This window comes from Gamsiella multidivaricata, assembly GCF_025024155.1.
Source record: "Gamsiella multidivaricata strain RSA 2152 chromosome Unknown BC939scaffold_39, whole genome shotgun sequence".
NCBI lineage: Eukaryota > Fungi > Mortierellomycota > Mortierellomycetes > Mortierellales > Mortierellaceae > Gamsiella > Gamsiella multidivaricata.
In genome coordinates this window covers 46,701-74,590 of record NW_026251747.1, presented here as the reverse complement: position 1 = coordinate 74,590, position 27,890 = coordinate 46,701, and the positions used below count along the sequence as shown (strand labels likewise).

At 49.9% G+C, this 27,890-nt stretch overlaps 10 protein-coding genes across 10 annotated transcripts; 5 read left to right on the top strand and 5 right to left on the bottom strand.

Moving 5' to 3' along the window:
* Positions 1–461: 461 nt before the first annotated feature.
* BC939DRAFT_493603 (mediator complex subunit 15-domain-containing protein) lies at positions 462–3,869 on the top strand. The gene is made up of 3 exons (XM_051559569.1): positions 462–1,469; positions 1,571–1,731; positions 1,833–3,869. Exons 1-3 carry the CDS (start codon positions 515–517, stop codon positions 3,594–3,596), a joined length of 2,880 nt encoding a protein of 959 aa, XP_051411409.1. The 5' UTR covers positions 462–514; the 3' UTR covers positions 3,597–3,869.
* A 550-nt stretch (positions 3,870–4,419) lies between these two features.
* BC939DRAFT_453847 (uncharacterized protein) lies at positions 4,420–7,233 on the bottom strand. Its single transcript, XM_051555986.1, has 2 exons — positions 5,973–7,233; positions 4,420–5,850 (listed from the first exon to the last, which is right to left on the bottom strand). Exons 1-2 carry the CDS (start codon positions 7,105–7,107, stop codon positions 4,514–4,516), a joined length of 2,472 nt encoding a protein of 823 aa, XP_051411408.1. The 5' UTR covers positions 7,108–7,233; the 3' UTR covers positions 4,420–4,513.
* Positions 7,234–10,177: 2,944 nt separating this feature from the next.
* BC939DRAFT_453842 (uncharacterized protein) lies at positions 10,178–10,690 on the bottom strand. The gene has a single exon (XM_051555985.1). The coding sequence runs from the start codon at positions 10,555–10,557 to the stop codon at positions 10,297–10,299; it is 261 nt and encodes an 86-aa protein (XP_051411407.1). The 5' UTR covers positions 10,558–10,690; the 3' UTR covers positions 10,178–10,296.
* Positions 10,691–12,266: 1,576 nt separating this feature from the next.
* On the top strand, positions 12,267–16,462 carry BC939DRAFT_503841 (uncharacterized protein; the record flags this gene model as incomplete). Its single annotated transcript, XM_051560450.1, has 6 exons — positions 12,267–12,273; positions 12,477–12,688; positions 12,957–13,640; positions 13,737–13,984; positions 14,077–14,942; positions 15,027–16,462. The coding sequence occupies 6 exons, from the start codon at positions 12,267–12,269 to the stop codon at positions 16,460–16,462; spliced, it is 3,453 nt and encodes a 1,150-aa protein (XP_051411406.1).
* A 595-nt stretch (positions 16,463–17,057) lies between these two features.
* Positions 17,058–18,774, top strand: BC939DRAFT_493599 (uncharacterized protein). The gene is made up of 2 exons (XM_051559568.1): positions 17,058–18,100; positions 18,222–18,774. The coding sequence occupies exons 1-2, from the start codon at positions 17,253–17,255 to the stop codon at positions 18,571–18,573; spliced, it is 1,200 nt and encodes a 399-aa protein (XP_051411405.1). The 5' UTR covers positions 17,058–17,252; the 3' UTR covers positions 18,574–18,774.
* Positions 18,775–18,833: 59 nt separating this feature from the next.
* BC939DRAFT_477798 (S-adenosyl-L-methionine-dependent methyltransferase) lies at positions 18,834–19,833 on the bottom strand (the record flags this gene model as incomplete). The annotated part of the gene is made up of 2 exons (XM_051558708.1): positions 18,834–19,707; positions 19,790–19,833. 2 exons carry the CDS (start codon positions 19,831–19,833, stop codon positions 18,834–18,836), a joined length of 918 nt encoding a protein of 305 aa, XP_051411404.1.
* Positions 19,834–20,353: 520 nt separating this feature from the next.
* On the bottom strand, positions 20,354–21,293 carry BC939DRAFT_453834 (uncharacterized protein). The gene is made up of 3 exons (XM_051555984.1): positions 20,916–21,293; positions 20,665–20,774; positions 20,354–20,532 (listed from the first exon to the last, which is right to left on the bottom strand). The coding sequence occupies exons 1-3, from the start codon at positions 21,163–21,165 to the stop codon at positions 20,446–20,448; spliced, it is 447 nt and encodes a 148-aa protein (XP_051411403.1). The 5' UTR covers positions 21,166–21,293; the 3' UTR covers positions 20,354–20,445.
* A 45-nt stretch (positions 21,294–21,338) lies between these two features.
* On the bottom strand, positions 21,339–24,560 carry BC939DRAFT_453830 (uncharacterized protein). Its single transcript, XM_051555983.1, has 3 exons — positions 24,351–24,560; positions 24,146–24,256; positions 21,339–23,016 (listed from the first exon to the last, which is right to left on the bottom strand). Exons 2-3 carry the CDS (start codon positions 24,253–24,255, stop codon positions 21,573–21,575), a joined length of 1,554 nt encoding a protein of 517 aa, XP_051411402.1. The 5' UTR covers position 24,256; positions 24,351–24,560; the 3' UTR covers positions 21,339–21,572.
* Positions 24,561–24,784: 224 nt separating this feature from the next.
* Positions 24,785–25,667, top strand: BC939DRAFT_181780 (uncharacterized protein). The gene has a single exon (XM_051550451.1). It carries the CDS (start codon positions 24,865–24,867, stop codon positions 25,570–25,572), a length of 708 nt encoding a protein of 235 aa, XP_051411401.1. The 5' UTR covers positions 24,785–24,864; the 3' UTR covers positions 25,573–25,667.
* Positions 25,668–25,761: 94 nt separating this feature from the next.
* BC939DRAFT_503836 (uncharacterized protein) lies at positions 25,762–26,983 on the top strand (the record flags this gene model as incomplete). The annotated part of the gene is made up of 3 exons (XM_051560449.1): positions 25,762–26,325; positions 26,418–26,651; positions 26,750–26,983. 3 exons carry the CDS (start codon positions 25,762–25,764, stop codon positions 26,981–26,983), a joined length of 1,032 nt encoding a protein of 343 aa, XP_051411400.1.
* Between the last annotated feature and the right edge of the window lie 907 nt (positions 26,984–27,890).

Here is a 27,890-nt window from a genome sequence, read left to right as displayed (position 1 = left end):
AAGATCCTTGAACTCGCAAAGACATTTGAAAATGTCACTTTCACACGCTCTCAAACCAAGGTACGCGAGCGAAGGCACAGCTTCTTTTGGTTCATTTGCACCAAAATATCAATATTTTTTTTTGGCTCTGCGGTAAAAACCTAACTCCTCTGCATCCAAATAGACCGAGTATCTCAAGGCATACTCGAGAAAGCTGCAGCAGATTCGGACCCAGATCTCAGAGGGACAGCAAGCAGCTGGTGGATCGCCCATTGTTGGATCACCTCAGTCTCAGGTGCCCATGGCTACTACGCCGACGTTGATCCAGCAAATGATGCCGTCAAATGCGACGCAGCAGCAGAATCAGGCTATACAACAGATGATACAGCAGCAACGTTTGTATCAACAGCAGCAGCAGCAGCAGCAGCAGCAACAGCAGCAGCAGGCACAACAACAGGTACCGCAACCACAGCAGCAGCAATCGCCGTTCCAGCAACAACAGCAACAGACTCATCAGGTACCAATACAGCAACCCATGTTCAGACCACAGGCTAGTCCTTTTCAGCAACAACAGACAGTTCCTCAGGTTCAACAGCAACAGCAGCAGCAGCAACAACAGCAGTTGCAGCACCTTCAACAACAGCAGCTACTCAATCATCAGGCTCAGTTGCTTCAGCAGCAGCAGCTGCAGCAACAGCTGCAACAATCCCCTCAATCCCAAGGCCTTGCCGCCTCTGTTCTCCCTCAAATCAATGGACAGATGCAGCTAAATCAAATCGGTCAGCAACAGCAGCGAGGATTGCAGGGCAATGTTTCCATGCCAGGAATTTCAAACGCAGATCAGCTGTTGCTCATACACCAACACAGCCAGAAGGTCCAGCAAGAACGGCAGGCGCAAGCACAGGCGCAGCTTACATTACTTCAACAGCAGCAGCAGCAAGCGCAACAGCAACAGCAGCAACAGCAACAACAGCAGCAGCAGCAGGTACCGCAGCTGACGCAACAGCAGCAACAACACCAGCAGCAACAGCAACAATTGCTGCAGGCCCAACAACTGCTCCAACAACAACAGCAGCAACAACTGCAGCAACAGCAACATCTGCAGCATCAAATATCTCAGCCTCAGCAGCAGCAACATACCCCGCAGATGTTCCAATCACAACTCCAGCAGCCACAGCAGCAAACTCTGCAGCAAACCCCACAGGCGCAGCAATCACAGGTCAACACAGCGATCTTGAATCAAATGAACCCTGGAAGCGCCATGTCCAGTGCCATTCATGTCCCCACAACTGCAGTAGTGTCAAATCAGGATCCTGCGCACCCTAATGGTCATGTGGCAGTTGTTTCTCAGCCGGGCTTCCCTCAAGTCAATGCTGTTAATCCGGGTGTCCCAGGGCAGGGTCCTGTCAGGAATCCAATCACAAATGCATCACGACAAGTTGCAGCTGCGGCTGTCCAGTCCATGGTTGAGAAAATCCAATCCAACAAAGGTATGCTTATACTCCTGTAGTGTTGCATTCTATATGCCTCTTATAACTGATACATAACACACTGGCTTTCTTTTTCTTTTTCTTTTCAATGATGTAAATAGTTACTCCAAGTGTATTGAATGACCTAACTCCGGAACAAAAGCAGTCGGTCAAAGATCAGATGGGGCAAATGATGGCAATGTACTTGAAGCTGGACCAACTCATGCCCGTCTTCTTTGCTTTGACCAACAATCGGGATGCCATTGTCCGTCTGATCCTTATGGTAAGTCTGAGAAAGGTGGCGTCGTCCTTGGTCTTTTTGCATTCAGTCTCTCGAAGCATTTAGACTAACCAATTAGTGATATCGTGCTTACGTATGTATAGAAATTCATGTTTGAAGATCAGTTGGAGGCACTGAAGCAAGAGCAATATACCATCACGCCGGAGAATTTGACCAAGTTGAAGGAGCGACTCCAGCACTACTTTTTGTGGGTCAAATCAGAAATGTCGAATCCTGCAGCAGTGGCTCCAGGCGGGGCTCCTATGGCTGGAGGCATCACCAACATGAGTCAGATGAACGCTGCAGGTGTGGCACAGGTCCCGGGCGCAAATCCGAACATTGGCCCTGGCATGGTCCCGACTGCTGTGCAGGGAGGGAACATGAATAATGGTTTCAACGGCGCGGTCAATACAGAGATGAACCCAATTGTAGGCCAACCAGCCCCCGTGCTCAACAACTCGGCCCCAGCACCAGTACCAGCAACAGCAGCGACGCCTGCAACGACAACGCAGCAGACAACAGGCGCTTCTGCGACGCCTGGTATGGTAGTCAAGCTTGGCCTCACGCCAGCAGATCTGAAGTTACCCCCTCCTAAGAAAACCAACAATTCGCCCCCAAGCACGTCCTTCCCGGTATCACCAAGAGCCGATGCAGCTGCCACTGCTGCTAATGCTGCTGCTGCTGCACGAAATGGCGCAGCTGGAAATAATGCGACGGCAGGTCGACAGGGGACGCCAAAGCAGGCCAACGCGACTCTTGCTGCAACATCAAGCGGAGCACCTGATATAGTACCAACGTCAGCAGCGATGGCTCAAGGCGGCACATCACCTATACCGGCGATTAACAAAGTTCCAGATGGGACAAACCTTACATCGTCCCAGTTCTTGATGGCCCAGCGAGCACGGCAAGTGCAGCAGCAACAGGCGCAACTACAACAGCAACAGCAGCTCCAACAACAGCAGCTCCAACAACACGTGGTGCCTCAATCGCTGCCTCTGCCATTACTTCAGCAGCAGCAACAAATGGTATCTCAGGTTCCACAGCAGATGCAACAACCATCGCCTACTCAACAACCCGGGACTGTTGGGCCAGCAGGGCTTGTGGCGAAACCACCTGTGAACACATTGGAGACCATGTCCAAGGATGATTTGATTCAGCAGTTCCAGATGTTGCAGCGAGCACTGGCGGGCAAGACACTTCCAGCGAACCAGGTGGTTATGGTCAAAATGCAGTTACAAAAGATTCAGGTGGAGCTTGCGAAGCCGAAACGACAGGAGCAAGCACCAAGATTTGGCGCTATGGCCTCCCCTGTGAACCGGGCCATGACGGCCTCACCTGGAATGACAACCGCTCAGCTGTCGACTGTCGCTGTTGCCGGCACTCCTGTCGCATCCTCACAGCCGCAACCACAGCTCCCACAACCTCTACCGCCACAGCCGGTACAACAGCCTGTGCTAATCACAACAACGGCTGCCCCAGTGCCTACAGATATAATACCGCAGATCAGGGAGTTGCAGCAGATACAAGAGAATAAGACGATGGCGGCTGTACAGAACCTGGATCCGGTCGAGTCGTTGACATCGACGTACATGACTGTTGTTGGGATCGATAATACAGGGTTCATCCAAGACGAGGTGGTGACACGCGAAGGGATATTTATGCAGCACAACACGTTCGAAGGCTTTGTGGGCAAGCGCATCGGCAATGGACCCGGCAAGGACATGTACGATGAGGAACCTCGAAAGCGAACGAGACGCGAATTGAAGGATGATGCTGTTGCGGAGCATTTATTGCTGAACGAAGATGGACATCCGGATGCGTTTATGACAAGTTATGTGGATTGGACGCAAGGGATTCAAATAACCTAGCGAAAGAATGAAAAACATGCTCCAAAAAAATCATTCAGTTTTCCATGCCGTTCTGTGTATATTAGCTTTTTCTTTTTTCTTTTTTTTTGTTTTAGTCTATTTTATTTATTTTTATTTCTTACTCTTGCAGCATTTTAAACAGCTATGGCGCTACTTTCCTATCCTCGGCGCGTTTTACATTTTGCATAGCGATCATTGCCGCGCGAAGGGTCGAAACTGGGGATTGAACAAACGAGGTTCATGTAATAAAGGTGAAACCAACAAGCTATAACCAATCAGACAGGCCTTTCATTCATGCGCAGCATGGCGCAGCACAGCACAGCAATTGATCATTCCACAATATGCAATGGAGGACGCGGTCGAGATAAGGACGCGATTGCTTACCCCATATAAACGATCTAATTTCAAATGGCCAACAGGCGACAGTTGCAACCCACAACAGCATTGCCTCCTTCCTAGACGTGGTCCCAGTACTTGAATGCATTGGTATCGCATTTTGTCTCATAATCGAGAATTCTCTGCAGCAAAAAATAGCTGCCTGCGCTCGCAGTTTGTTCAGATCGTTTGTTTTTTCCTGCTTGCAAGAAGAGGCGGGGTCTAGTTACCGACTTCGATACAATTAATTCAGTCCGCCAATGCTTCTTCAGAAAAAAAAACCCCCCCTTAGAGCCTTTGCACTTTTAGATCTTTCTTACCTACAGAGAAAGCTGACAAATACTTGTCTTCCAAACTCATAGACGAGCATCTGCGCTCATTCTCTAATGAAGTAGCCCTGTCTTTCGATTTGCAAGAGACTGCCAAGGTAGACCCGCAGGCAAATCGTGCAACGTACTCGAGCAGTAGGTCAGCTTGGCCCTCTTTTTTTTTATTATCATTATGAATATAAATATAATTAAAAATACATCAAAAAAAGAGTCTCAGAGTCCGCCCGAGAGTTCTTCCCGCACTGGGAATTGCTCTTGAGTCTCCTGCCAAACATCTCGCGCCTGTTCCAAGAGCCCCACGAGCTCCGAGATTTCGGCCTTTAGCATCTCTGTCTGTATCTGAATCGGAATCAATGTCGCCTGGGTCTGCAACTGTCTTATTGCCAACATTCCTCCAAACCGCGAGCCCAGTGCTTCGCCTTCGACATTGCTGTTACCGTTGCTGCTGAGGAAGCGGCTATGGTCCTGATTCATGCTGACGACATGGAGCATCGACGACGTCACATTGAAGAGACGCCAGACATTCACGAGGAAGACGGTCATTCCCAACGCAAGCATCACCAGGACCATTCGTGGAAGTATACGGCCTCGAACGTGTGTTTTCTCGGCGGACAATTTAGAAGGTTGTGCTGTAAGATCCCGAGCATCTTCAGCGGAGGGAGAGAGCGCAGCAGAATCCTGGGCCAACTTATCATCCTCATCCGCCACACCGGCTTCCCCCGACTGATCGACCGACGAATCCCCTGCCGGCTTCGAGACCGATTCCTGTGTGGCATTATCTGGCCCTGCAGCGCCCGTCTTGACTGCATTGGAATCCTGATTCGAGTCGACGGACAGCTTTGCAAAGATTACGATGCTCTTCCTTACAAGCTGGTCCCATAGTGCAACCGCCGCTGCCGCTGTGATCGCCGCCGCCGGCTTACTTGGCTTCACTGTCGCTGCGGTGGTGATATTCAGATCCCCAGACACTGTCACTGTGTCCAAGGTTACAGTCTTCGACAACAGCACCGAATCCGAATGCGGCCTCACATAATCCATAGACGGTCTTGTCCGTCGGGTACCCACCAAGAGGGTCTTTGAATACTGCTGCGAAAGCAATTCATGCGCAGGGCTCATTCCCGGTAATCCATCCTGCTTAGCACTCATCACACTTCTCGAACTTGGACTCGTACTCAGCTCTGGCTGAGTGACATTCATGTTGGCCATGCCACTCTTCGCTCCCTCTCCATCCTCCGGGAGAAGGACCTCCGTGGGCACCTCGATGAGGCGTCGAATAAATTCTTTGAGGAACCCATCCGCGCTCTCGACGGACGCGGCCTCGATCTTATTGCCCCACAGGATCGTCTTCCGGAACAGAACCTCCACAAAACATTTGATCCGCGTGTTCCCTGTCATTGATGGATCCCGTAGGAGGCAGATCTGACAAAGGGTTGAGAACTGTTCGCCAAAGGGAATATACGGCAGTCGAGACTCGGTCTGCACACGGATCACTCGGTCATCGTATTGTAATATCTCTTGTGTTTCGACGCAGGATGCTGTTGCTCTGGCCACTACACAATAATAATAATAAAAGGCAATATACAATAAGGTGTGTTAGAAAGATGTATGAAAAAAAAAAAAAAAAAAAGATAACATTGCTGCATAGAAATCATGAAGGGATTCAAGGACATACACATGGGAACCTTGAACGGAATCGAGTATTCCAACCGCCGATTGGCACCCTCCCACGTATCCTGACTCGCGATACAACACTCCCTATCATTTTTCATCCAAGGTGTAGTCTTCACATCCGTAGATCCATCAATCGCCCGCTTCGTCTCGACCATAAGTTCATTCCCTAGTCCGGCACCCTGACCCGAGAACAGCAACTCAAAACACTTCTCCAACGGTATTGGTACCACTGTCGATAGGATCGCATGCTTGTAATGCCTCTCACAACCACAGGACGCCACCGCAACGATCATATCCGGGGATCCAGTAGTATTCGGAAGGTCCGTTATCGTCGACACGAACGAACGCTGTGAAGCACCTGAGCTGAACACAGTCGACGTCTGCTTCGCCTGAACTTCCGTCGTCATATCCTCCTCGTCGAAATTTTTCTCCCCACTCTCCTTCCGTACATGAACGACCATCCCCGCCGAACCTCCTTGTCTGGGTGTGACCCCATGCACCGTCGAAGAAGAATGCGACACTTTTGTCGTTGTCAACGAAGGCGACAGCAATGACGGCGGCGGCGTCGGCGACTTGAACAATTTCGGCCTCTGAATAGACCCTGATCCTGTTCCTGCTCCGGCTCCTGTCGAATTCTGAATTGGAATAGGTGCTGCTGCGGTGGTCAGATCCTGGACCGAAGAGCGTTCATGCCCCTCATCACTACTGTTCACACTCCGGATCGAACGACTCGCGAGTTTGCATCCTGGGCGGATCGAGGTATCATCCGAGCTGCTCGATTCACCGTGCTCCTGCTGTCTCTGCTTCATCCCGATGACCGCGGTGATCGCGCGGCTACTCAAAGTGGAGTGACTGCCTCGTCTCGTTCCCGATCCCGGAACAGTTGAATCCCGATTGTAATGGTCATGTTTGTCCAGAATCGCATGTAGAGCGGCGTTTGTCTGTGCAGACGTTGCCTGTGGCCTCCAAATCGTGCTTCCAACTCCTCCTTCATTCCACTCTGTAGCAGCAGGAGCAACGCGGCAATCACTCGGTGCGGGCCTGCTAATGCCTTCTGGGCTAGAGTATGTACTATTCGATGCCACAGAGTAGGCCCTCGTCACCCGCCGCCTCGCTCGAAGGTTTCCCGACTGCATCGGCGATTGACTCCCTGTTCCCTTAGGTTCTAAAGGCTGCCGTTGTTGACTCGTCGCATGGTTCAAAGATGATGGGTCTGTATTCTCCTGAGCAATAGAGTGGTGGTGGTGGTGGTGGCGGTGGTGGTTGCCGAGATACTGCACCACCTGTCGATATACAATCCAGTTACGTTCCATCTCTCCAAGCGCCTGCTCCCAGTTCATAAAACTCGTCAGCAAATATTCCTTCTGAGGCGTCGGTTCTTGTGATGCGGATGTGGATGTGATAGAGATGTTGGCCCTTAACCTGATCTCGTTCCGGAAGAGCCCTACTTTACGCTCAGTTTCAATGGCAACCAGATCCCTGTAATCAACAACGAAACGAACAACTTGACCATTGTTCTTCCCCCAGAAACAAACATGGGTCGCCATGACATACAGTGTCCCCTGCCACGGCGTCTCCGGCTCGTCGTGCAGGGCACACATGAATTCGTTCAAATGGCCCGGACAGCTTCTTGATCCATGTTCTGACGCAGATACTGAAGTCGAAGACGAGGAGGAGGAGGTGCTGGAATGATCGCTCATTGAAAGAGATTGGAGGGTTCTCGAAGGAGACATGGATTCTGGAGGGGTTTGTGGGGGTGTGGCCAGGCAGGGTGCACACAGCCCCATGGGTACGTCCATCAAATCCGCCAGTTCTGGGAATGCATTCACAAACCGTCTTTGAGCCGTTGTCATTGATGTTGCTGTCGTCACCGCTGTCGTTGATGTCGCTGCTGATGGTTTGGGGAAGGAACTCGAGGTGGGTGAATGGGGGCTAAGGGGTGGTTGACCAACGGAGCCGTGGCTGTGGAACTCGTAATGTGAAGAGGGTCTCCAGGGAAGTGCCAAAGAAAAGGTCGACCGTCGTGTCTTTGCCGGGGTTGTTGTCATGAGCGTCGCGGAAGAGGAAGATCTTGTTGTTGCGGTTTCTGACTGCGATGTATCTTCTACGAAGACCATGTCTTCATGATCTGCGCTATCTGCTAAGCATACACATAACAGGTTAGGCTTATATCCATCTTGAGAACTAAAAAAAAAAAAAAGGGCGCACAATAACTTGTCTCGGGTTTGTTGAGTTCCCCGCATACCATTGTTCTCCCAGGTGTGGTGGTTGATGATAGTGGTGGCAGCAAAGGAAGAATTCCATTCTTGACTATGGCGACGCATAAGTTCCTTCTCGGCCTTACTGCTGCGGATCGGATTTTCTTTTTTTTGGTGTAAAAGCCTTGGCAAAGTAATCTCGTTTCCTACGAAGTCGAAACCGCCGGAGTAACAGAGGATTAATATCACTGTGATGGCGGACGATATGAAGGAGACGGAAAGGGAGTGTAAGGAGAGAGAGGCATAGTAGAGGAGAGGATGGAGGATGTGGATGTGGGATATGTTGTGTGTAGGGTGTGTTCGAGTTTGACACTAAGACTTCACACTGCGCAGGAAATGCGCCGAAGAATGTGAGTCCACTGATACAGTAGTGTAAAGTACACAATCCTTAATAATCCTTTGATTATTGATCGTAGAGAGTGAGAGAGAGAGAGGAAAGACGGAATAAGTCTCGATAGTGGTAATGGTACTGGTTCTGGTGTTGGTGCCGGTGCCGGGGCTGGTGCTGGTGCCGGTGCCGGGGCTGGTGCTGGTGCTGGTGCTGGTGCCGGTGCCGGGGCTGGTGCTGGTGCCGGTGCCGGGGCTGGTGCTGGTGCTAGTGTTGGTGCTGGTGGTACTGGCGGTGGCAAGGGTTGATGAAGGATAAAACGGGACGTTCATCGATTGAACGACCTGAAGATTTGATTTTCGTGCTTGACATACAAACAAAGCAGTTATCGAGTCTCTGCGAGAGTGATGCGTTCAATTGGTCGTTGTTTCTTGAGAGAGGGCGTTGCGGAGGAAATTATTTTAGAAAGAGAAGGGTGGGGGGGGATGGGATGAGGAAGGTGGATGGCGAAGAAGGGGTGAATGGAGGAAGGATGAGGATGGCAAAAGGAAAGGTGTGCGCTATAAGAAAGGGGGGAAACAGAGACGATCACATCGCATGGGCTAGGTTTATACAGCGTCCACATAAGCGACCGTAGATTGTAATGAATAATGAATAAAGTAACAAAAGAGGAGAGAGAAAGAAACATCAGGCCACTCAATCTTCTCTGCATTCGCCTAAACCTTAATTTGTCCTCGATATTTGATTGAGCGCTACATGCAATCCGATGCACCGACAGTTGCTCAGCCGACCTGCAGTGTGGTGTGGTGTGGTGGCAAGCAACGGGCTGGCAGTGGGGGAGTTTATCTGCCCACATCACCCGACAATACAACATGCACTCCTCCTTTTCTTTTTTTCCTTGCCTGTCCATGTAGGACAAGGAACACTGCATCGTCTGACTCGCCTGACTTTTGCAGTCGACTAGAAACTGCATGCTTTTTCATAGCAAGCAAGTAAGCAAGCAAGCAAGCAAGGGCCACATTTGTAGGGGCAGTATAACGCACATTGACCTACGCATTCCAGTAATCCAGGAATGCTGACGATAGATAGATGGCATAAATGTCAATGCATGAGCGAGCATGCTTGCATACTCCTGCAACTCCTTCTTACAATAAAAAATTATATTAATTATATCAAAGGGCCCAAACTCCTTCTAAATTTTCTCCCTATGCTGAATCTCTGTTGCACTATATCATTGCAAGAAGGAAGCTCTACAAAAATTCTAGAAAGGTTAGAGAGTTCTTCAGTGGCCGCTCGGTGTTCTTGATAGCGCGTAAACTTTTCTTTTTTGCTATACTTCCATTAGTCCTATTGATGGGGCTGCTTGAGCCATAGGTCAAGCACCCATGCGGTTCATAAATAATAGCGGTTTGCATCTTGCTTGCTTGAGCCCAGAGTAAAAAGTACAAGACATGGTGTGGGGGGGGGAGGGAAGGGGGATGTGGAGGAATGATGTTCTTCGTGCGTGTTACCATGTGGCCTCGGCTTCAACCAAACGCATTGACTCCCGTTTCAAAAAAAGGAGGAGGCGACGGCGGCGGCGAAAATTGTAATTATAAGAAGGCGGTTCCCCACCCCCCTTCTGTTTTGGTGTCAATTGACCGAGTCCAAATGCCCCAGTAACGTTATTATCCCCGTGCCTTTTCGATCCACATGCTCTTTTATTTTTGAAAGTGAAAGACGTGTCTGTGCTGCTGCTGTTAACATGCAAAAATATACTGTTGCTGAAGTAGACAGCTATAGCACACATAACCAGCAAGTGTCAGTATAGACAATGACATATGGTTCAGAGAGAAAAGGGAGACGCACGTTTCCGTCCATGGCATGACGAGTGTTGACGGCTGTGGGAAGAAGAAGAGCAATTGCGAAAAGAAAGAATAGAAGAGTAACAGGATAACAGGAAGTGGATAAACCCCCAGTGAGCAATCGCGTTCCCCACCAAAAATCAAATCGAATCTCATATCCCACTCTCGGTGACACACAAACAGTCCGTCCGACGACTCCTGCTGCCACGAGGGATAGGCGAGCCAGGCCAGGGCAGAGCTTGTCTGTCTTATTTATAACGCCGATCCAGACACATTCTCACACACGGACACGACATAAGGCAAAGAAGGATTCCTCTTCTTCTTCCCTCTCTCTCGCTCCATCCCTCTCTCGCTCCTTCCCTCTCTCCCTCTCTCCCTCTCTCCCTCTCTCCCTCTCTCCCTCTCTCACTCCTTCCTTCTCCCGCCCGCCTTTCTTCACATATCGCCATCGTCCTCTTCTTTGTCTCGTCTTCGTCTTCTCCCGCTCCCAGCCACTTCCTCTCTACGCCCGTGCCACCCACCTTCTTTTTCTTTGTCATCTTGTCCCTGTGCCTCCCTCTCACTTTTCTCCAAGCTCGTTGTGTTTCTTACATGGCCACCCACGCCCCTCTCTAGCTTCATCTTGTCCCTCTCCATTGACCAGATCCGACCTCCCTTCTCGTCATTAACCCCACCTGCAACTTCATTCCGCTTTCTTCATTCAGCACACGCACCGCACTCTCACACTCACACGTCCCTTACTTGGTTTACCCATAACTATACCATAGTCCTGGTTCAGGCACAACCCCTTTGTTCCATAGTTCTCTATACTCTCTTTATAACTTTCCTCTCCCACCTCACTTGTCACACCTTTTTTTTGTTTTGTTTTGTTTCTTGTCGATTCAATGGATGAACAGGATCCCGTCTGTTTAGGATGTCATCGCGCCATCGAGGAAGGAAGCGTTGTTGCCTTTGGAGAGGGCCTCTGGCACGTCCAATGGCAAGTATCTCTTATCGACTCCACATGTGGGGGAAAGCAATGAGTCCGACTTGAATTCTATCCTCATACCCATACCAACTGCACACACTACACATACGGGGCTGGTTCTGCTGGCGTTGGACTGGTTGACTGGCTGCTTGTTCGCCTCTTTTCTTTACATCCCAGGGCGTACCAACTATAGCCATTTTGCTTTAAAAAAAAAATGTAAACCCTGGGCTATTTTTGCTTGTACCTGAATCCTATTTCATTGACACAAATCCTTCAATAGCAATCTCTATTGGCAATTGCTATTGGTATTGCTATTACTGTTACTGTTGCTACTACATTCCTATTGCAATAATAATAATAATTACCACTGCTATTGCTATTGCTATTGCGATTGCTATTGGTATTACCAGTACCTACTCATGAGGTACCTGATCGACCCGATTAAACGCCAATTATCCGTTTTACCAATATACCAACTTCAATGGGGCTCCCCTGTTTCCCCTGGTGCCCCTGCTGATGTTGTACGCCTGTACTTCGGATGATCTTTATTGCCAACGCAGATGATGACTATTGGCCATACATTGTGTCCCGTGCTTTGTTGCCCACGCTAACTGGTTTTAGTAGAAAGAGCACCGCAGCCCTACTTCGCCCTCCCTTTCTCCTTCTCTTTCACTCTCTTTCAATACGACCACTGGCTGATTGACTAATGAGGACCCTGAACTGACCAACGGCTTATCCGGCTGGTGTTTATCTTTTTTCCAGTTTCCGTTGTGCGAAATGTAAAAATAGGGTAGAGTGCGATAGCAATTTGCTGTTGCTGTCGGACGGGAGCCCCATCTGTGAACAATGTTCCTACAACTGCAACATTTGCCGAAGACCCATCCTGGATGAGGCTATCATGACAGGTAATAAAAAAAAACCAGAGGGCGTTCTCTGTTGCGAGCCGCGACGAGGACGTGGAAATGAGCATGAAACCATCGTTTGTTTCTTGACGGGGAAGCCTTGCAGCTTGTCTTATTACCATGAGTCTTAACCCATCCCGCCTCTTTACGTCTTTACTTTTTCATTGTTACACCTTGTGGCTGTATACCTTCTTTGCTACCTCTAGGCGATGAGGCATATCATGCAGATTGCTTCCGGTGCATACAATGCGACACCAAGATTGACGATCTGGTTTTTGCAAAGACCTCCCAGGGCATCTACTGCATGCTGTGTCATCAAGCACGAAAGGAGACCAAGCGACTGCGAGAGGAGCGTGACCGGATGGAGCGCGCAGAGCGGTCGATGGAGAAGCTGCTGCCATCAATACCAGGAGGACAGGTAATCATATCGTTGTTGTCACATAGCCCTCTCGGCTTCCACACCTCCATGGCAGCTGATGCTAGGACCTCTCCGGGGGCCTGCGTGCAGTTAATCAGGCGTCATGTCTATGGGTTTTTTGGCGCGCCGGTCTCAGTTCAGGCTGGACTTTGATGACGGTGGGATCCTGTGGCGTCCTCCGGTCACTGGTTGGCTGTGTTCTTGCTATTTTTTTCCTCACCAAACCCCTTTCTTTGATTTTCCTTCTTTCTTCATTTATTCACGACAGAAACGACCCCCAGAACCCAGCCGATCACAGCCTGGCCATCCGCTCCCCAGCACCTCACAGCGCACCATTGCCAGCACTAATACCGCACACAGCAACACCAGCAACACCAGCAACAACTACATTACTGGCTACTCTAACGGCGGTCATATTAACGGCGCCTATACCAACGGCAACGATTCCAACTACACCAACGGCAGTCCGCGTCTTCCCTCTGCAGACAATAGCTTTTCCCCGAGCCAGCAAAGTCCAGAGATGTTAAAGGTGCCAGGTCCTAAGGGTCTGAGGCATGACCATAATAGCATAACAAAATCCAGCAAGGTCACGCCATTGTCGTCTAGGGCTGGAACGGATAAGCGACTACCTGACTCGAAAGGAGAGTTACCCACAGTTAATGCTGGCCCTCCATTTTTACCGCCGCTGGTCTTTGGACTCGATGATGTCTCGACAAGCAGCTTTGATCTCAGCGACATCCTGAGCACCCCAGATAAAAAGAACACAAAGGAAACATTGTCAACTCCTCCGACACCTCCTACAAAATACGCCGATATTATCAAGTTGGAAGTGAACTCTGCGCTCTCTTCGGATAGCTCTCGTCCCTCAACAGAGAGTGCAAACACAACCTTCTCAAAAAAGAGCAGGAGTACCATTGATCGTGTTGTCGACCCAACATCCCCTTCTTCCGAGGTAATATACATGTATTCATGATGAGGCAGTCGGCTGTTACTGGGAAACTTTAACATACTGATGAAGGGGTTCGTTTGCGCTTTGTCCTCTTATTAGCATGATACCACGAGTTTAGCGTTAGCAGAGGCTGAGGCGATGGTCAGAGAGCTGCGTATGGAGCTCGCAAAGCACAACCCAATGAGTCCCTTGCTCCATGGGACGCCGCAGCAGGAATATGGGCAGCTACTGGATAAAGTAAAGGCGCTGAATCAGGAACAGGCACAGCTGGAAAAGTCGATCCGTGATATGTGCATTGAAAAGGACATGCTTGCAATGGACCTAGACGCCATGAACGAGGAGCTAAAGTAAGTCGTCCAGTCTGGATATATGTGCATATTCGAAAGATAGACTATGCCGAAATTAATCACGCCGGTACCTACAATTGCTTTTGAAACAGGGCTATGGAGGAAGCGTTAGCGAATGGCAACAACTCTCTCCGACCAGTCTCGGTTCAGAACCCTAGGATGAGCACCAACCACGAGTTTATGAAGCAAGCATACTTGGTTGAGGTGAAAGCACTCCAACAACAAAAAGAAAAGCTGCAGAAGGAGATCCAGACCTTTGTGGAGCAGCGGGACGGCGTCTTGAACGAGATGCAGATTCTGAGTGTCCGTAACGCAGAACTTTCGACCATTAACAACGACATGATGAGGGAAATGCAAGAACGAACGGATCCCAGATCAGGAGCTGGGCACTCGTCCTCCTACAATAGCATGCTCCAATCCTTCACAGACAAGATCAAACGTCAACGCCAGGCGAGCGGAGGAAACCAGAACGACTTGAGGGCTGGGCGTATTTTGGGAAGCAACGAATCGACACATTCCTTCAACTCGGTCTTGTCAGACGAAAATGGCCGTAGTCGACACGTCGGCGATGCACACTCTATACATAAGGCTAGGCGAGAGAGCCGAGGCGACAATGTCTATGGCGATGAGATCATGGCGCCCAAGAAATTCAACTGGAAGAAGGGCACAACGAATGCAGTGAAGAGCGTCGGAGCGATGTTTGGCAAGTTACAGACGGAGAACTCGAGCTCACACCTCGAGGTCCCGAACAGTAAACATGGACACGTTCTGTCGGATTCCAGTAGTGCAGATGGGCTGATCTTGCCATCTACGCGGACTTATACCCACAACAGCGAGACGCGATCCCTGAGCGGAAAATCGACAGAACAGCACTTTTTCATCCAGCAGAATTTTGTCCGCCCTACCCGATGCGAGTATTGTGAGGAGAAGCTTTGGGGACGCGAATATAAGTGTCGCAGTAAGTGATTTACCACCTTTTTTATCTGTTCAATGTGGATGATGCCAAGCAAGGACTAAAGATATTTCTTCATGTTTATAATAGGCTGCGGATACCAAGTCCATGGAAAATGCACGCATGATGTCCTTCCAAATTGCTCAGGACCATACAAGGATTCTGATTCTTCCAGCCTACGAGGCATAGCCTCCAGTGGCGCCAGCAACACTGACGCCCCGCCTGCACCCCCAAGCAAGCAGATCATGTTCGGAGCCGACTTGATGGAGCAGTTGGAGCTCGAGCAAAGGATTGTCCCGTTGGTGGTGGAAAAGTGCATCGAAGCAGTAGATGAGCGAGGACTGGATGTAGAGGGTATCTATCGGCGCTCGGGAATGGCCGCGGAAGCGAGACAGATGGTTCAGGCATATGACATTGGACTCCAGCCGGACCTCATGGACACGACTACATACCAGGACATCTGTTCGATCACCTCTGTTCTGAAGCAATACCTCCGGAGTCTGCCCGAGCCTCTCGTCCCGTATGGCTTATATGCCGAATTTATAGAGGCAGTCAGTCTCCCCCAGAACGAGTCCAAGCTCGCAGCATTCAGGACGCTTTTGGGACGGATGCCTCTGGCGCACTATGAAACGTTGAAGGTGCTCTTGGAACATCTGAATCGAGTGAAAGCTCAGGATAACATCAATCTGATGAACGCCAAAAACTTGTCGGTGGTGTTTGGACCAACACTGATGCGCAACCCCGACCCGAACAAGGAGATCACGGACATGACCTACAAGAACATGACGATCGAGTTCTTGATCAATTACACTGGAGAACTCTTTTTGCGCAACGAACAGCGAGTGTCGACGAACAGTAACAGCAGTAACACGACCATGGAGAGGATCTCAACAAGCAGTGCACAGGAGCGACCGTCGACCAGCAGTGCGAACACGGGTGTCAGTTTCGGCTCCAATGCATCTCCCTCATCTTCGTCGTCATCGCCGTCGTCGGCGCCTCGTCAGGCTGCGAATGGCAGTGCAGGACAGATGAGTCCTCCTCCGCGGCGTACACCTGCCAGCATCGCTAATGCAGGTTCACCACCGATAAATGGAGCTTCTGCAACGTTACCATCACTACTGCCGCGTACTTCCTCGGGAGATTCTGTGTCTTCGGTGGCATCCCTGTCATCGAACGGACCATCGCAACAGCAACAACAACAACAACAACAACAACAACAACAAGCGCAGGCGCAGTTGCAGCCACTGCAACCACCTCCCCCGCAAATGATTTATCAGCCCGTCTCACAGTACAAACCTCAGCCGAACCAGACATTGCTGCAGCTTCATCAAAAGCAACAGCAACAGCAAGCATTGCCGCAGTCCCCTTCTTCAGGCACACAAGCGCTGGTGACTTCTCAGACAACGGCGACGACGACTACCTCACCGCCAATGGGCCCCAGTCCTTATCTTTACAAGCATCATTACCCAGTGACACCACAACAGCAACAGGCGAATCCGGAGGTCGACATGTCCAACTTTCCCTGAGCCAGAGCGGACCTCTCCTTCTTTCTTTAACCTCTCAGTGAACCGCCACGTTGTTCAACGTATATATATATATATTAGATTCGTTACTTTTCTCACTCTTTTCCACAATTGCCACATAGCCTTCATCCTTCGTCCTTCACTGATCATTGAATATCCATCATCATCGTCGTAAAAGAACGATATCTCGCATTCACCAACGTCGACTGTCTCGTGTGCGTTTACCTGTGACCTGAAACTTGTAGGTTGCATCTATGAAAATGGCGTTGCCTAGGCCGTCTGGGCACCGCCTGGTTCTCGTTTTGAATGGAAATATGTTTTAGGTTGAGCATTCACGGTCTATTAATAGACACGAGAAGCCAAAACCAGAGAGCGATGAAAAAAAAAAAAAAAAAAAAAAAAAAAAAAAGGCGGGATACCAGTAGCCCTCACTGCGCTGTTAAGCTTGTTGTTTTTGTCCGCGGATGTTATCGAGATAACGTGAAGGTTCTGGACACGAAGGAGAAGAAGAGCGCGTTGGGTGCGTAATTCAAGCCTATCGAAGAACGAAATGGGGCGGAAAGAGGTTCTTATCGTTCGATGGCATCCGCGGGTGGGTCTGGGGCCTCTGTTTGTGAGATGCGCTTTCGGTTGGCGGTGCCATCTGCTGAACCTTGTTTTAATAGGTATCCAAATTGGGCACAAATGGAACATCTCCCATCTCCCTTCTCTCTTTCTTTTTCGTCCTTAAACCCCCTCAGCTCCTCCTCCTTTACCTCCCTCACCTTTCTCCCTCACCTTTACATCCTCCACAATGTCCCACCCCAAGCAGACCATCCTCGTTACCGGCGGCTGCGGCTACATCGGCTCACACACGGTCCTTCGACTGCTCGAGTCCGGCTACAAGGTCGTCGTCGTCGACAACCTCTCCAACTCCTCCTACGAGGCCCTCCGCCGGGTCCACACCCTCTACGGCCAAACCGCCGCTGCTTCGCCCTCCCCAGTCTTCGAAGACGCCTCCCTCCCGCTCGAGAGCTTGATCCCATTCTACAAAGTCGATATCCTCGACCGCACCGGCCTCAAGGAGGTTTTCGCCTCCCACCCCGACATCTCATCCGTCATCCATTTCGCCGGTCGCAAGGCTGTGGGCGAATCCGGTCGCATTCCTCTGGACTACTACAATGTCAACATCTCTGGCACGGTGAATCTGCTCCAAGTCATGGAAGAACATGACGTCCGCAAGATCGTCTTCTCCTCATCCGCAACCGTCTATGGCAACCCACCCCATATTCCCATCCCAGAGGAATCGCCCATCGTCGCGTCCATGAGCCCCTACGGTCGGACAAAGGTCTTTTTGGAGCATATCATCAAGGACCTCTGTGTGGCCTCGCTACTGAAGCAGGAGCAGCATCTGGCGGAATTGAAGCACAGTGGAGAGGACTCTGATCAGGCCAAGGACACGCAAAAGAACTACCAATGGAGCGCTGTCCTGCTGAGGTACTTTAACCCCGCGGGCGCACATCCAAGCGGGATCATGGGCGAAGATCCTCAGGGGATCCCCAATAACCTGATGCCGTTCCTCGCCCAGGTCGCGGTCGGAAACCTCGACAAGTTATCTGTCTTTGGAAACGATTACCCTACAGTTGACGGTACCTGCATTCGGTAAGACTTTAACATTTATCTCTCAGCATTCATTTAATTGCGAACTAAAACCTAACCAACCTTTTTCTTTTTTTTTTTCCTCCTCCTCCTCCTCTCCCTCCCTTCATCTCAATGACAATAGCGATTACCTCCACGTGGTCGACTTGGCACAGGGACACGTCGCTGCACTCGAGAAGATGCAGAGCTCTGGATCGCAATTCGGCTGCCAGGCCTACAACGTGGGCACGGGTACTGGCTACTCTGTCTTTGATATGATCAAGGCTTTCAACAAGGCCGTTGGCAGGGAACTGCCCTTTGTGGTCACGGTACGTCGTCCAGGTGATGTCCCTAACTTGACAGCGGATCCAAAACTCGCGAACAAGGAATTGAACTGGAAGGCCGAGAAGACTCTGGACGAGATGTGTGCGGATCTGTGGAGGTGGCAGCGTAATAACCCTAAGGGGTATAACACTGTAGTACCTAGCACGGTTTAAGAAGAAGAAGAAAAAAAAATGGTGTACAGGATCATCTTGTTGAACGATCGTTTGAGGAGGGGGCGATTCGCTTGGGCGGAACAAACACGAAAGAGAAGACCTCGTAGAAAGCAGGATCGATCGATATACATATATACATAGAGAATAAAAGAATGACAACTGCACAGCGTAAAAAAAAATAAACTCCTCGCTTTGTCCGTCTGCTTGCGAAAAAAAAAAAAAAAAAAAAAAAAAAACACCCATCGTCTTTTTATTACTGGTCACCGCGCGGCTATGATACACCTAGACCGGTCCGCCAGATCCTTCCACACCTGAACTCTCCTGAACCCTGCCTCCCGAGCAGCCTTACTCACAGACTCGACCTGATGATCGCCTCCGATCTCAAACACCAGTTCCGGAACCTTGACCTCGTCCAGGTCAGGTCCGTTCCGCCATTGCCGTTCTGATACAGAGTTATTATGTTCATCAGAAGAATGGTGGGCGTGGGTGTTACTGTGGAGTAGCGACATGGCCATATGAGCAATCCGTGGGTAGAAGATTAAGCCTTCTTGGTCTGCAAGGAGTGCGTTTGGATCCTCCCATTGTGCGACTTCTGGTTCGAGGGTCGAGAATTCTGAATGAGAGATGTAGGGTGGATTCGAAATTATGAGATTGTATCCTGTAGCCCGAGGAATCCTTGTCGTCGTCGTCGCTGCGCTGCTATTGTTATGATACTGCTCCTGCTCTTGTTCCTGTCTCTGTGAAGGTGATGAGAACCTTAAGAAGGTGTCAACAGCGTCGGGGGCCATGAGATCCCCCCGCTGGAAGTTTACACGATTCCCACGCAGCAGCGCTCGGTTATGGGTTTCATTCTCTGTAGCGAGCTGGATAGCCTTTTCGTGAATGTCGATGCCAATGAGGTGGGAGGATTTTGGAGGCAGAGCGGAAGCGAGGCCGAGAGGGATGCACCCGGAGCCGGTACAGATGTCGAGAATTCGAAAGCGGGAGGACGACGGAGAAGAGGACGAGGAGGTGGAAGGAGGGGAGGAGGACTGGAGTGAATGATGGATAGGTTGGTGAAGTGTTTGATGGGAGAAATACGGTGTGGAAGTGAGGACGGTTGCGAGCCGTGCTGTCCATTCTTCGGTTTCCCATCTAGAAAGAATGAGAAAAAGTGTATGAGCAGAAGGTCAAGAGCCATTGAAGGCGAGATAATTTTGATCCGCATGGTCCTTACCTCGGTATCAGTGTCGGCGGTCGAGTCAAGATCTCCAGATCCATGAAAGGTTGTGTCCCTGCACCGGCCATTCACAAAAAAAAAAAAGAGCCATTGTCAGCCCCCAATCCCGATCCTCCCCCCTATATCGCAAAACTGTCAGATCGCATGCGGACAAAACATTATTACCAAGGATATACTGCAATGGTTTGCGTGTCTTGACTCTCTGGTCGACATAGCTCTCCATCAACCGAACCTCCTGCTCCGATAAACTCTCTCCACGACTTAACCGGCTTCTGCTGACATCGTTTGTGGAATGAGCTGCATTCTGATCTGTTTGTCCTCGTTGCTGATCCCGAAGAGATCGCCGCTGTTGCTCTTGAGCGTGTTGTAGTAACCACTTCAGTTCCTGGGCAGCATGACTCCTGCTGTGGTTGCAGACGGGTACGAGCGCCTCAGTCCAGATCCGGATCAGTTCAGTTGTCGCGGCTCTCATCGTGGAATGACCTTACTCTCGTTTTTTTTTTTTTTTTTGCGATCGCACAATTGAGTCTGTGGAAACTTTTTTTTTTTTTTTGTGACACTCACCGATGTTTAAAAGTTGGTGGCAAAAGAATCAGTTATATTGTGGATGCATTTTTTTAATGAAAGCTGTTGAAGAAAAGATGAAGAAGGACCTAGAAGTCCTCGCCATCGGACTCATCCTGTTCTACGGCTATCTTCCTGCTCTGTTCACCCCTCGCCTTCTCGCGAAGCATCTTGATCTATAACAAAGTCCAAAGGGAACCCCCCCATTTCAAGCATGTTAATACTTCAACGAGCAACGTGTGTTCATTGACCGATTCGTCCTCCTATCTCGATCCCCCTCAACATCCTGGGGACAAGGGTGCGTTTACCTTCTTGCGCAGCTCGAGTTCCTTCTTCGACACCCGATTCGTAGCTTTGTAATAGTTCAAGTTCTTCTCGACAATTGCCTGCTCCTTTTCCATCTGCGACTTCAATTTATCTGTAAAAAAAAAAAAGAAGACCAAAGCAATTGTACATCAGCGTTATTGATTGACGTTTCCTTTCGTTCATGACTTCCAACATGTCCTTTCCATCAAAAGCGCCAATGGCGCATAAAATAAAATAAAGGGTGTGTACATACCCAATGGGTTCTCTTTGGCCTCCTTCTCTTCCTGTGATCTCTTGACGGAATGTCCGTATCTCAATTCATGCTTAATCTTCTTCAATCCTGTCTTGGTCGCCGGCAAACCATCGTTTTTGTTCTTCTTCGATTTTCGGGTTTTCTTGATACCACCCTCCGCCACTGCTGAAGAACTCCGTTTTGAAAGGGTGCTATTGGGCTGACTATTGAGTAGGGCATCGAGTGCCTGTGCTGCAAGTTTCTTGGACATGGTTTGGTGTATTTCTTTGAACGTGCCTTGCTGATGTTGCTGTGTTGTAGCGGTGGCGGTGGTGACGGGCGGTTGATGGTGTAGGCGATGAGAGTTGGTCAGGTTGATGCTGGCTTCCTTGCCATGGGTCACCGCACACAAAAAAAAAAAAAAAAAAAAAAAAAAAAAAAAAAGTGGCTTTGGCGTTTATTATTCAACAGAACACCCCCTGAGTAGCCTGAGACCAGCCTGAAACTGGGTCGGGCGCAGCACAACCAGCATGCATGGAAATTCATGCACATCACCACCATCACACCCTTCTTATTCATCCTAATCATTTACGATTACGGGGTCACAGGTCGAGAAACAGATCCTGAACCCGTCCCGACTCCAAGTAAACCTGCCGGACCCATCTCCAGGCCATGTCCTTATCCACTAAAAGAAGATCCAGCCAAAACACTCGGCACCGCTAGTGTAGCCCCCGTCTCACCGGTTTCGGCGCTCGCACTCGCATTCGCAGTATTCGCGGCATTGATGGCCTGCGCCGTCATGATCGCGTTCGTGGCCGCCATCATCATCGGACTCGCGTTCACTGCCTGCACCGCCGCCGCAATCGTAATCGCTGCCTGGTTCGGGAACGGTCCAAAGACAAGTGGATAAATTCCAGACTGATGGGCCCTCAATGCAGCCGTCAAGTTCGGATGCGAATGCTCAATATGATACTTTAGTCCGTTCAGGTTCTTGTATCGCTTGCCACACTCGAGAAACGTGCACAGGTAGGGTCTAGACTCGGGTGGGTCGAGCTCAGACACTCCCCCGACAGAACAGTGACCGTGGAGATTGTGATATTTCAGGCCGTTCGGGTTCTTGTAGGACTTGTCGCAGCCGGGGATGGTGCAGCGGTAAGGTTTGTCGCCCGAGCTGAGACTGGAGGAGGTGCGGGTGATGTCTTCCATGAGCGAGAAGACTTCTTCGCGTTGGCGCATCAAGTCAACGGCGGCGTTGATGTACGGAGAAGTCGGTGGGTGCTCGGTTAATAGCGGGCGAGGAATACTGTGGTACGGCGTAGAGTTTCGTAAAGTCTCATATGTGAATTTTGAAGGATTTCTTGTGAAGTCAGGTCGATTTACGTCCGAGAAGACGGACGGCTGAAAAGATCGCTGACACGACTCGGTCGCATGTCGTTTTGCAAGAGGATTCGTTGGCTCCAGTTCCGAGAGCGACCCACTCTGAAACTTTGTGTAGCTGCCACCGTGGTCTGCAGCATAGATATCCGCCAATGAAATTGCCGCCTTCCGCTTCGTCGCAGCATTCAATCCATCATACCCGTCGATGACGGTTTCCGCGTCGCTTGACGACGAACTACTAAGACTCGGATGTCGGTACAACGGGTGCATCTTGTGAATAGCAATACCCTGATGCATCATCCCCTTCTCCTGTGCTGCTGAGAAATGCACGTTACAATAATGGGCCTGCAAAGTATTGTTGTACAGCGGATTCCCATTCATCGTTGCCGCAGCCAATCCCAACCCCAACCCCGCTCCCGCCTGCACTCCAGCACACATGCTCAATCCAGAAACCGCTGTGGACGAAGGACTTGAGGGTCCCGAATCTTCATCACTCCAGCTATCCTCCTCCAATTCGTCAGACTCATTCCCAGCCATTTCATCGTCACTGTCATCCTCACTCCCCTCATTCTTCTCGTCCTCGAACCGGACATGACACTCTTCATAATGCTGGAGTAAATCGTGTAGGTCGTATAACCTGAGCCCGCAGCAATAAAAGTCCCGACAGAAGGCACTCTCGAAATCGCGCGCGTGTGTGCTGTTGTCGAACGACATTGAGTCGCCTTCGTCGAATTGGCTGTCGAATCTATAGGAGGGCGAATAGGAAAATTCCATGGGGTGCCATGAAGATGAGAGGGAGAAGGAGGGAAGGGTATCAGCTATGGTGTTAGAGAGACCTGCTATAGCTGCGGCTTCCGCTGCGGTAGTTGTAGTTGTAACTGGAGGGGAGACAGTAGTGGTAGGGAGGAGGGTCTTCATGTCCTTTTCAGAGGGCTGTTTGGCAGCATCGGTAGTGCTGGCGGTGTTTTTGATAAGGATGGGTAAACTGGGGCTATGAGGGAATTGCGGGGCTGTCATGTTTGAAAAAAGATACACAGTGGTGTGAAGTGTAACCGCGGGGCCGGGTAAGTCTGAGAGAAGGAAGAGCCAATAAAAGAGAGGGAGCCAATAAAAGAGAAGGAGCCAGGCGGGCAAAAGGACACGAAGGGAGGAGTTTTTGAAGGCGAAAAATGAATGAAGGGATGAGGCAAAAGGCTGTTGCTGCTGCTGCTGCTGCTGCTGCTGCTGATGCTGATGCTGATGCTGCTGTTACTTCCGCCGCTGCTGAAATGCATCCTCGAGCAAGTGAACGGCGGCTACTTCTCCATGACGATCCTTGACAATCCCTATTAATACCCCTACTGTCTGCTGCTGGAGTGCATCTCGAAGTTTTGTCGATGCGCACAGACCCTTTTGTCTCCCACCCCGCATCTTGCGGTCGTCTCATGTCTGTGCATCTATCTTTTGCGAGTAGCCCTCCTTTTTTTTACTCTCTGCGGCCGTCGTTCCTTGGTGCGTGGTAATACCACGCTCTCACCGTACGACGCCGCATGACATGAACTGGAGTGGACGTTCCAAAGAAACTGAGGGAAAAGAACTGCCGTTCTTGTGCCATGCACTGATATGCTAAGACAGGCATGGCACGTAGAAAGCGTCCGGTTTGTGGAGAAATAAGGAAACTCGGAATACTTTTAGATCATGTCAGATATGAATTGACCCCTATCACTCAACCAAAGCCAAGCGACTGCAGGTGCAACAGCACTTATGCCCCCGAACATCGTTCATATCGAACATGCTTGTCTGTGCCCTTGTATAAGACAGAAAGGAATGCCGGGGATGTAGAAAGCAGTAATAAACTGAAATATAAAGACGCGTGAAAAGTTAACAAGACTTACTCGGAAGCAGAAGCCAGATATGGATATTGTGGGGTCAGCGGTGTGACATTGATCGAATGGGTCGCGTGCGTAGGGAACGTAGATTGGATCCCAATCGTGGCTGGCATCATGCTATAGGATAGTTTGGTATGGAATACGTAGACGTGCTGTGTAAGCATTGATGGAAGCATGGCAACATGCGAGGGTTCATCTTATTGTTATTTACCAAAGGCGTAGTGAAAGAAGTAGGCGATGGGGGGTAAAGGATGAGGAAGTTGATAGTGGTTGGTGTAAGAGTGGGGAAAGAGTAGTAGAAATCAATTGAGAGAAAGGGAGAGAAGATGAGGAAGCAAGACCCAAGCGATGGTTCCGCTCCCTGGTACGCTCTCTCTCCCACACGTAAAAAATAACGATAGAAAAGCGCGGGAAAAGAAATACAAAGAACAAGCTGGGGTGTGCGTGTTCACTGTCCAAGGCCGCTTGCTCTCTCTTTTTCTCTTTCTCTCTCTCTCTCTCTCTCTCTCTCTTTGGCAGCCTTCTGGACAAACAGAAATTGTCGTATGTCATCTTATTACTTAAAGGTTTAAAAGGTTTAAGGCGAGCGTGAGACCAGAAGAGGATTAGCTGATTCTGTATCATACTGAAAACAAGGCGCCTACATCCACGACTACTTTTTACTCGCTCTTCCATAAATAATTATTGTCAGCAACGAACAATGCTACAAAGCAGCTACAGCGAGAATGGAGAATGGCCTGAACGAATATCGGAGACATGGATGGGCCACCTTCTTGGTTCTTCTTTTCATTGCTGTTTATGCGTATGCGAACGAGAAATGCCACGAGGCAATGAAGACGCGTTTTGGTGTCGCACCTAAAATGCAAACCATGTTCATGCGGCCAGTGAACGAAGTCGCTTCTTTACCGCAGTGGATATACATACAACTGCCATGTTGTCATTTCACACTAAGCAAAGTCAACGGCGAAGATGGCCCCAATTGGGTCCTTAAAAAAACGTGGTCATTGACATTGTCTGCGTCTGGCTCCCCGATCGATTGGTACGCGCGCGGCCTGAAACAGGCATCTTGTTCTCGGCACAATACGTCAGAGATGACCTTAGAGGATCTTCCTCCCAAATATAGGAGGCTAGTCCAAGCTTCTCTCCTGCATTCGAATGTATCTTTGAGGAAAGACTATGATCGGCGATTGATAGTCTCCTCTCCTCCCCGCAATCTCCGTCCCTCCTCTAATGTTGTTGCTGCTCCCCCGCTCTTGCACAACCTCTCTTTTATGACAGTCATCTCCGCCAGAAAAGCACGAGCGACGATTGCTCACCTTAGAGATCTAGCCTATCAGAATACAGACTGCGATCCCAGCGATGGTGCTTATCTCGAGACTCTTCATATGAAAGCACCACGCAGAAAACAATCAGATGCGATGACAATGGGCTAATAACGATAAGGAAACATTCTTCTTCCCCTTGCTTTTGCTGACTCTTTCTTCGCTTCTTTCCATCTTTCTTCCCCGCATCTCTTCTTTCTTCTCCCTTTTGCAAGCCTTGGTAACCAACAACCACTCAAGAACACTTCGACAAACCACAGTTGAAAAGCTCGGACAACCAACTCTCCACAGCCAACAGCAATGCGACACTCGCTTATGACAGAAAACCTCACGCCGCTGATGCCTTCGGACCAATTTACGATAATGCACCACTCTCAGCAGCCCAGTTCCTCTGCCGCTGCTGCCGCTGCAGTCACTGCGTCCCTCGGGTTCACCTCCGAGCTCATTCACGCTTCCATCGTCGCCGCAACACAATCGTCCCAGTCTCAGTCCCAGAATCGGTCTCATTCCACCAGTGCATCAACCCATCAGGAACCTATGAGTAACAACAGCAGCAACAGCAACAGCTGTGGAATCGACTCCAATAGCAGTAGCAATGGCAACCACACAGCATATCAGCAACCACCCAAGAAGCCTCGCAGCACCACTTGTGTTTCTGCCCCGAGAATGTCCCGGTCCTCACTTGCGACACTAGAGTACTCCGTCCATGCTTCGCCACGAAGAATGACCCGGGATCTGGGAACAGTCTTCCCCAACAAGGACCTTTCGAACTTGCTGGTCGTGCCAACATTTCAAAGGTGTCAATACGAAATGGTCGCATGGGATGCTGAGATTGCCAAGGAAAAGGACGACCGTCTGGACGATGTAAGTTCAGTGGCTCTACCCAGCCTTTACAGCTGACAGTCCATTGCTTTTTCAAACCACACTACTGCGGGACTCACCTGCTCAATACACAGATTGAAATGGGAAATGTGACCCAGGGGTTGTTACAGCGGGGCAATGGGCCTCAACGCAATTTGCTGGAGATGAGTCGACCTTCAGATACGTCGGATGTTTCTCTAGGTCTGTTTATTGACCACTCTTTCTTCCATTGCGGCCTCCAGTTTATTAGATGGTCAACAGCACTCCATGATCGTCTCGAGAAATTGGGCTACTGGTCTGACATGACAGATCCAGCATCCGGCTTTCCTGTAAGTTGCACCGTTCGTCAGGCTAAACACACAGTGTTAAAAACAATAGGTGATCGCTCGTAACTCACAAGCAATTCTTCTGTCTCTCTTCATGGTAGTCCTTCAGTGAACGCGGAAGAGACGTGTATCCGGATGTGGAGGGATGTCAACTGCTGCTCAGATATGATTTCCAGAACGCAGGATGCTGCAAGGTCTTGTTGCACCCAAACTGGGGTAGCAAGATCTATCCTGCCACGTTCTTCACTACCTCACCTCTTGACATCCTCCTGCAGGTTGTGGAGCAGGTTGAGCAAGAGTATCGCGCAACGGAGCTGGATACGGCACATCTTTAATTTGTCCACCATGATGGCCACCCGTAGACACTCCAAACATACCATAGACATCTTGTTAACTCCTATTGCTGACGCTTTTTCCATTTGTACTCTTATTCACTTTACTCTCTGCTCTGTACTTTAATCCTTTGCAATAAACCAATGCCTTTGCACGCTTATGGATATGATTACTCTTTCGTGCATGTTCAAAGTACTTGGAGCCTTCGCTTCACATTTCTCACTCCTCGCGCCCTTGAGTCTCCTTTCTATTTTACTTTCATTCCCCTTCTTTATTCCGCCTCTACTTCTACCTTTGCCTCTGCTTCCTCTTCTTCGGATACACTGCTACCCTCGAAGACACAATTGACATTACACTGGAGGACTCCGGTCAGAAGCATTCACAAGCCTGTCGGCTCGAGTCCCCCTAAGAACTCATCGACTCCCTCAAAAATCATTACCATCTCAGCACGATTCGACTTTCAGGTTGGAGAGCATATCATCCTATAGGGGGCATCGTTTTATTTCAAGAACGCCCAATATATTATGAACGTCCAGAACATAATCCTGCTTATGTTTGACGACAATCTAATAACCTATAGTACAGTATTGCCAGGACACTGCTCGACCACGGCGACCAGTGCTCATTATCCTCTCAGCCTGATTCCCATGGCAACCCCACACTGCCCAGGGGTTATGCTCGATGTGGTGGTCGACGACGGACCTCGCCATCGAGAAGGCGCGCCAGTTCCCACTCCATCCTCCCTTGCAGATGCGCAAGTTCATATGGTCATAAGCACTGCAAGGTAAATTCCGTCGTCTTTTATGGTTACTGCAGTTATCGATTCATTGGCGGATGTCCATAGTAGGGTCGAAGCCGTCCTGACTCAAATCTACGAGCTCTACAAGCTCTCTATCCCACGGCTACTTA

Bases quoted from the DNA above. Each gene is read 5' to 3' on its own strand.
- BC939DRAFT_493603 (XM_051559569.1), top strand. From the start codon at position 515: ATGTTCAGACCACAGGCTAGTCCTTTTCAGCAACAACAGACAGTTCCT. The intron at 1,470-1,570 runs GTATGCTTATAC...TGATGTAAATAG, and splicing joins GAAAATCCAATCCAACAAAG to TTACTCCAAGTGTATTGAAT. The intron at 1,732-1,832 runs GTAAGTCTGAGA...ACGTATGTATAG, and splicing joins TTGTCCGTCTGATCCTTATG to AAATTCATGTTTGAAGATCA.
- BC939DRAFT_453842 (XM_051555985.1), bottom strand. From the start codon at position 10,557: ATGAGATTCGATTTGATTTTTGGTGGGGAACGCGATTGCTCACTGGGG.
- BC939DRAFT_453830 (XM_051555983.1), bottom strand. From the start codon at position 24,255: ATGATGCCAGCCACGATTGGGATCCAATCTACGTTCCCTACGCACGCG. The intron at 23,017-24,145 runs GTAAGTCTTGTT...GCCCTCCTATAG, and splicing joins TATCTGGCTTCTGCTTCCGA to ATTCGACAGCCAATTCGACG.
- BC939DRAFT_493599 (XM_051559568.1), top strand. From the start codon at position 17,253: ATGTCCCACCCCAAGCAGACCATCCTCGTTACCGGCGGCTGCGGCTAC. The intron at 18,101-18,221 runs GTAAGACTTTAA...CAATGACAATAG, and splicing joins GTTGACGGTACCTGCATTCG to CGATTACCTCCACGTGGTCG.
- BC939DRAFT_181780 (XM_051550451.1), top strand. From the start codon at position 24,865: ATGGAGAATGGCCTGAACGAATATCGGAGACATGGATGGGCCACCTTC.
- BC939DRAFT_453834 (XM_051555984.1), bottom strand. From the start codon at position 21,165: ATGTCCAAGAAACTTGCAGCACAGGCACTCGATGCCCTACTCAATAGT. The intron at 20,775-20,915 runs GTATGTACACAC...TTTTTTTTACAG, and splicing joins GGCCAAAGAGAACCCATTGG to ATAAATTGAAGTCGCAGATG. The intron at 20,533-20,664 runs GTAAACGCACCC...ACTTTGTTATAG, and splicing joins AACTCGAGCTGCGCAAGAAG to ATCAAGATGCTTCGCGAGAA.
- BC939DRAFT_453847 (XM_051555986.1), bottom strand. From the start codon at position 7,107: ATGCAGTCGGGAAACCTTCGAGCGAGGCGGCGGGTGACGAGGGCCTAC. The intron at 5,851-5,972 runs GTATGTCCTTGA...ATTATTGTGTAG, and splicing joins TCCGTTCAAGGTTCCCATGT to TGGCCAGAGCAACAGCATCC.